At 53.8% G+C, this 6,704-nt stretch overlaps 1 protein-coding gene across 1 annotated transcript in view; it reads left to right on the forward strand.

Moving 5' to 3' along the window:
* NBL1 (NBL1, DAN family BMP antagonist) overlaps positions 1-6,704 on the forward strand; it is a 13,048-nt gene that overhangs the window by 4,188 nt on the left and 2,156 nt on the right. Inside the window, exons 2-3 of the mRNA XM_005428152.2 lie at positions 5,992-6,186; positions 6,361-6,472. Coding sequence (XP_005428209.1) covers positions 5,992-6,186; positions 6,361-6,472 — 307 coding nt within the window. The remainder of the gene's footprint in view (positions 1-5,991; positions 6,187-6,360; positions 6,473-6,704) is intronic.

Below are 6,704 nucleotides of genomic sequence, written 5' to 3' on the forward strand. Positions count from 1 at the left end.
GCCCGGCCAGCTGGGGCTGCCCAGCCCACTGCTCCCGGAGCCGCTGGAGGCCGGTCCCAGGCTCCTTTTCCAGCTCCCCACACAGCTGATCTGGTCCCAGGCTCCTTTTCCAGCTCCCCACATGGCTGATCTGGTCCCGGGCTCCTTTTCCTGCTCCCCACAAAGCTGATTTAATCCCAGGCTCGTTTTCCAGCTCCCCACACAGCTGATCCTTGCTCCCATCCCACTCCTCCAGCTGCTCTTGGGTGCTGCAGAGCCCATGTGCCTCAGGAAGAGGGGCAGTGGAGGTGTGGGGCCAGGATGTGCTCCTGAGCTTTAGGTTGATGCATTTTCCTGGCCATGATTGTTCTTAATGCTGAAGAAATGGAGCAATTGAAATAAATGACCAGAAACTGTTTATATGATTCTTGCCTCTCCTACAGGCCATTAGTGGGTCCCTTTTCCAGCAGAGCTCCTTCAGGACCCCATCCTAAGCGCAAGTCCAGAGGTAGCTTTCCAATGACTTTTGTAGGTAAAGCATCTTGGATTTTTTTTTCCAGCTGCAAAAAATGAGTTTCCCAAGAGCTCAGTGCATGGTTCAGTGCATGAGGAGCCAGATTAAAACTCCCAATGTACCAACATCTTTTCACATTCTGGCCAATGTGGGGAGGACAGAAGGCTTTAAAAATGTGGCACTGCTTTTCTTTATTTCTGCAACTTGCCCAACCATGCTTGAGTGGAAATTAATATGTTACAGAAAGGGAAGCTCTAACATCTGATTCTGAAAGGAGCAGACACAGCCAGGTCCACAGTGAGAAACAACACAGCTTTTGCTCCACTATCAAAAAATTCTTAGTATGGATTCTTGTGGTTGTTAAATATCAAATGTCTTCCTGTGGTAGTTCCCTGTTTATTTTTTTGTAATTTCTCCCCAGATTTTGCAGCTCAGCGAAGCAAGACTGGAGCTCTGAGCTTGGGAGCGGTTTCTGTGCTCAGTTATGCACTCTTGTGTCCTGCTGTCCTGAAGAATTACCTCCAGACATTCTCAGTGCAGAGTCCTCTTCCCTCTCCCCTGCTCATATCATACCTCAGTTAGATTCTTTTGGGCTGTTACAGTCACTACAGTAAGGGTCCCCAAAATTGTGAAGTTTTAGCTAAATGCAAATTTCAAAAAGGGGGAAGTATTTAATAATAGGTATTAAATAACATCTGTTGTTTTGATAGATGTTTTTCAATACACTGTGACTTCTCCATTTTTTGCAGTTGAGATTTAAGCCTTCCCTGTTAATAATGCTGGCTTATAAGTTGTTTTGTTCCATGTAAGCAAACATTATTTGAGTTGAGTTTCCTAAGAGCCAATCCCCAGTGGTGTCCAGCAGTTACAGACCTAATCCTGCCCCTGAGGAGAGCCGTGCCCTGGATCTTCCTGGGATGTTTCTTTCCAGCTGCCACCAAGCAGACACTTTAGTCTGGTTTGCATCCTTTTAGGTGCCTCAATAATAATTTTCCTTTGAGCATTCCCTGCAGTGAGATCTCTCCTGCACACAGAGCAGTGATCCCACACGGGTCCCTGCAGAGCTCCCTGCCCTGCCTGCAGCGCCGTGTCCCGGGGTGACTCCCCCCCACCTGGCTGTCCCCACCTGGCTCCCACCTGCCCTGTGCCTTCCCCCTGCCCCTTCCACCCAGGGGTGTGGGCTGAGGGCTCTGGCAGCCAGCCCAGCCCTCCCTGCTGCCCAGGCAGCCCCTTCTCTCCAGGGGAGTTGGACTCTCCAGACACCTCCCTGTGCACCCATCAGCTCCCCTGCCCCTGCTCCTAGAGCCAGGGAAACTGAGGCACAGGGCATCTTTGGGCCCTCCTCTGCTCCGTGCGGCGGCTCTTGTCAAACAGCACAAAGAACCAGAGGCACACAGAGGGCTGTGCCTCCTGTCCCACACCAGCCTGGGGTCACTCCTCGGCCCAGCGAGGGCAGAGCTGGGTGGGGAGCTGGAGAGGAAGGACAGCCCTGTGTCCAGGGGGGCAGGACAGGGGAGGGGATCCCGGCTCTGACCCAGACCAGGAGCCAAACCCTTCCCTTGTCCATCTCTGCTGAGAGCTCGTGTGTAAGAGCTGGGATCCCTGAGGCACAGCACGGAGAGGGCCCCGTGTCTGTGCTGTGCTCACAGCCTGGGAGCCCCAGTGATGTTTGGAAAGCTTTGGGGGTTCTGTCTCTCAGAGCCTGCGGTGCCTCGTGTGTGGCCCTGAGCACAACCTACCTGTGTTTGTGGTTCTCTGTATTTGGCAGAATTGCAAGATCCTGGATAAGAAAAATACCTATAAACACATTAAACAACTCGTGAAACCTTCCCCATGTCCACCTGCAAGCTTGTCTTGTGTTATGGTGTAAACTTCCCACTGGAAAAAGAGGGTAAAGCTGATTAGATCTGTTTTATTTTCCTCCAGAAGTGTTTGGTTTCCAAATGTCTGGGAACAGCTGTGGGCTGGATGGTGGGAACGTGGCCTCCGAGGTAATTCCAGGGATTGTCCTCGGCCCATGGAACGATGGAGATTTTCCCAGCTGCTCCCAGGCGCTGGTGTTGTCCTGCTAGGGGGACTCCTGAGAGTGCTGGGATTGCTGGGATGGGAGGAAGGAGCTCTTCAGGTGACACAGAACATCTGAAATGCTACCAGGCGATCTCCATGCTGGGAAGCTGCTGGCAGAACTGGGGTGGAACCAGTTTGGGGGTGCTGGGGTGGAACCCAGGCCCCAGCCACCCCCAGCTCCTCGGGCACGGGCTGCAAAAGGCTCCGGAGCACGGGGCTGCAGCTGTGCCTGCGCTGAGAGGTTGTTTGTGCCGGGAGCTGGGATGTGCCAGGTTCAGGGCTGAGTCATTTATTTCCCAAATGCTGCCGGAGGGATGGAGGGGAAGCTGCCCTGGGCTCCCTGCAGAGGGAGCGGGGGGAGACCCTCACGGGCCGGTGGCTCTGCCGGAACTGAGCTGAACTTTCTGCTTGAAGAGCTTTGACTAGCGGGGAAAAAAATGTGCCTCGGTTCGGGGGAGAGAAAGAAGCCCCTGTGTGCCGGGAAGTGGCTGCTCCCGCCGGGTCAGCCGGGGAACACACTTGTTCCTTTGGGCTGCAACGTGTAATTTAGCTTGTCACGGAGGAATGTGCTCAATGCCTTTATTTAATCGGGAGTTTGCAAACCTGCTCGGGTGCCTCGTCTTCCTTTTTCCCTTCCCTTCCCAGGCGGGGGGGAGAAGGAACACGGTGCTTTTGTCTCCGTGGCCGCTGTCAGATGAATGGTGCTGGTGGCAGCTCTGTTCGCATGACTGGTTTGAGCTATGGACACGCTGCTCCCAGCCCCGGCTCCCTCCCAAGCTCAGCTGCATCAGATGTTTTCCTAGGCACTGGCATAAACCTCGTTACTTACTAGAAAAGTAGCCCTGCGGGTTCCAGGACATTCCTGGGAGAAGGAAAACACCATGTGCAGGGGATGTGGTGTGCTTGGGGCTGCAGGGCAGCGGGGATGGCAGTGCTGGGGCCAAGGTGCCCTGAGCAATGGGGGACTCTTGGGACTGCTCCTTCCCCTTCCCCTGCTGGGAATTCCCGAGCTCTTCCTCATCCCTTGCACAGGGACAGCAGATGTGGGGCCCTGGTTACAAGCACACCCTGCTCAGGAAAGGAGAAGCTCAGCACATGTTTAAGTGCTTTCCTGAATCCAGGCCAGGTCCTGTGCTTGAGCAGAGCACAGCCTCACTCATCTTCACGGGATGCTGGGAGAGGATCCCTCGTGCCTCTGGGTCAGCTCTGAGCAGCAGAAACACCTCCGTGGAACACAGACCCCAGGACTTGCCAGCACAGACAGGAATTTTGCGTCTTTGCAGCTGGGTAGAGATGCACAGAAACCTGGAAAAACCCCACCTTTCTTAGGAAAGAAGGAAATTGCTCTCTAATCGGGCATGTGGAAGTGAACTTGTGTGCTGACTCCAGAGGAATTTGGGTTGTTCCCCAGGGGGTTGTGATTGCTCTCTGGGTCATATCCCAGCTCTGATCTCGGACTTGCCTTTGGGAGCAGGATTCCTCAGCACAGAGCTGCTGGCATTTGAGGAATGAGTGATGCTTATTTCAGAAAGCAAACCGAGTGTGTGTGAGTCTGTGTGTGCAGCTTAGCCATGTTCATCCTTCAGAAATTGCAGAATTCCCCCACTGAAATGGAAAAGAAACCTCAGGCACAAGAGTCCTCTTTGGGACAGATGTATTTAACCCCTCAACTCTCATTAGTGGCAGTGCAAGCTCAGGAGTTAAACCCTCTGCTTATCTCCAGCCAACACCTGCAAGGTCTCCTTTGTGCAGGTATTCCCACCAGGGAGCCAAGGGATCCACATCCCACAAGTGCTGGGAGGATTACAAAGCCAGGGCTCTGCAGGTGCTGCTGCATTATATTACTGTGGTTCTTGTATCACCAGAAAATGAGGAAATTTAGCAGAGACCCCACAAGATTCCTCCAGAGATCCTATGAGTGAGGTTGCTCTTTTCTGTGTGCCATGGGCTGGAAGGCAGGGAAGAATCTTTCTGGTCTGTCTCTTGATTCAGATCCAGGAGGTTGAGCTCAGTGGAGGGATAACAGGGCAAAATCCCATAACGACCTTAAAATCCTTGAGTGCTCAGGAGGTGTCTCAATCATTTAGATAAATCTGATGGTGCTGCAGCACAGGGCATGTGGATGAGGGCTCCAGAGGAACAGGGCATTTTTCCTCTCCTCCCAGCAAGTGTTAGAGGGCTGGGCCCAGGAGCCATGGGAATCAACAGCAGTCTTTCCAGTGTGGGCTGTGCATCGTCGTCTGGATAAATAAATAGAAGGAAATAACAAATAACATGGTTCTAACAAATATTTTAGGAAGTATAAATGCCTTTCACCATGACTCCATCCAAACCCCACAGAGGAAAAAAATCTCCCTGTTTCTCTGCTGCTTTTCCATCTGCCTTTCCCCAGCGACTTGGGAGTGTCAGTTCAGGCACCTCGGCTGGCGAGCAGAGCAAGGAAACCTCGGGGGGATTTCTTTGGGGGTGGGCAGCGACCTCCAAGCCCACCACCTTTGTGTCCTTGTGACAAGGCCCCCCCTTGTCCCATCCTCGGAATAACCCTGTGCAGAATTTGAGTGCTCTGTGTAAATAAACGTTGTATTGTTCCTCCCGGCGGGTTCCCAGCCCTGGGCTGAGGTTTCCCGTGTCTCTGCTGCTGCCTTGCAGCGACACCTGCTGCACGCTCCCAGGAGGAGAGGGGTCCCCCCCAAGGCTTCCCAGCTGGGAGAAAAGGAAGGGGGAAAGCTTGTTCCTTCCTCAAATAAAAACATTTTTGTGGTGTGGGGCTTCCCCAGCCCGGCTCGACTCGTGGCGGTGACACTTTTGGTTTGCAAAGTTCTCCCAGCCCAGCTTTGGGTGGGAAACGAGGAAAAGCCTGCTGTTGTTCCAGGCACAGAGCCTGGGAGAGGCAAGGCAGGTCTCTGGCTGCCCAGAGCTCCTTTGGAAGAGGAAAGAGGCAGAGGAGCACATCCCACTCCCCAGGCAGAGCTCTGGGAGCTGTGGAGAGGGATCACAGGGATCTATCCAAACTGCCTGTGAGAGAGTGCATTTTCCAGATCACAGCTGAAGACATTAATTAAGCCTTCTGCTTAAACCTCCAGGCAGGCTGACAAAAGAGCAGGGCCCTTGGCATCATTAAGGAAGGGAAGCAAAAGAAGGTGAATAGGTTGATTAGCAGAAGTGAGGAATTGGTTGTACATACAGCAGTGTGATCTAATTACGACAGACTTTTACAATGAAACCTGCAGTGCTGAGGACATAGCATTAGGAAAGAGCATTAATACTGTGCAGGAAGAAATCCAGTTTGCATGCTGCAAGACCAAACCAGGACACACCAGGTGCAGTGGGGCTGGAGCTGTGCTTGTAACAACCAGGAACTCCCTGGGGTAGGAGAAATGGGCTGCTTGGCCAGTTTTCTTTGCTGCTAACGCTGTGCTCTCCGTGTGCAGGTGTAGGATTTTGGCAGAGCTGGCCATGATGTTATGGTTCCTGGTGGGGGCCCTGTTCCCAGCGCTGCTCCTGGCTGCCCCACCGCCCATAAACAAGCTCGCCCTCTTCCCGGACAAGAGCGCCTGGTGTGAGGCCAAGAACATCACCCAGATCGTGGGGCACAGCGGCTGCGAGTCCAAATCCATCCAGAACAGGTACAGAGCTGCCCTCAGGCCAGGGCTGGAGGCAGCTGCTGGCACTGCAGTGCCTCTGGGGCTGTGGCTGCCACCAGGCACGGTGTCCTGCCTCTGTCCCAGGGAAGGTCAAACCTCTGCCTTGGCTGGGAAGGGCAGCACCTCCCCTGAGCCCCACTGCTGCTGTCTTTGCAGGGCCTGTCTGGGACAGTGCTTCAGCTACAGCGTCCCCAACACCTTCCCCCAGTCCACAGAGTCCCTGGTTCACTGCGACTCCTGCATGCCAGCCCAGTCCATGTGGGAAATCGTGAGTATCCCGCTCTGCTCCATGGGGCCCAGCTCTGCTCTGACACCGCCTCAGGGCCAGTCCTCCTCCTTCTCTGGGCTTTTTCCACTCAGAGTTTCCTCCCAGGGCATCTCTCAGGTGGCTGTGCCATGTCCTGAGATGTCTGGGTGGAAGGAGCTGCTGGAAGCTCTGCTGAATCCATTATCCTCTATTTGCAGAACCATCCCCTGTCCCTCCCTGCATTATTTATCCC

Source organism: Geospiza fortis, unplaced genomic scaffold (genome assembly GCF_000277835.1).
Source record: "Geospiza fortis unplaced genomic scaffold, GeoFor_1.0 scaffold353, whole genome shotgun sequence".
In the NCBI taxonomy this organism is placed as follows: Eukaryota; Metazoa; Chordata; class Aves; order Passeriformes; family Thraupidae; genus Geospiza; species Geospiza fortis.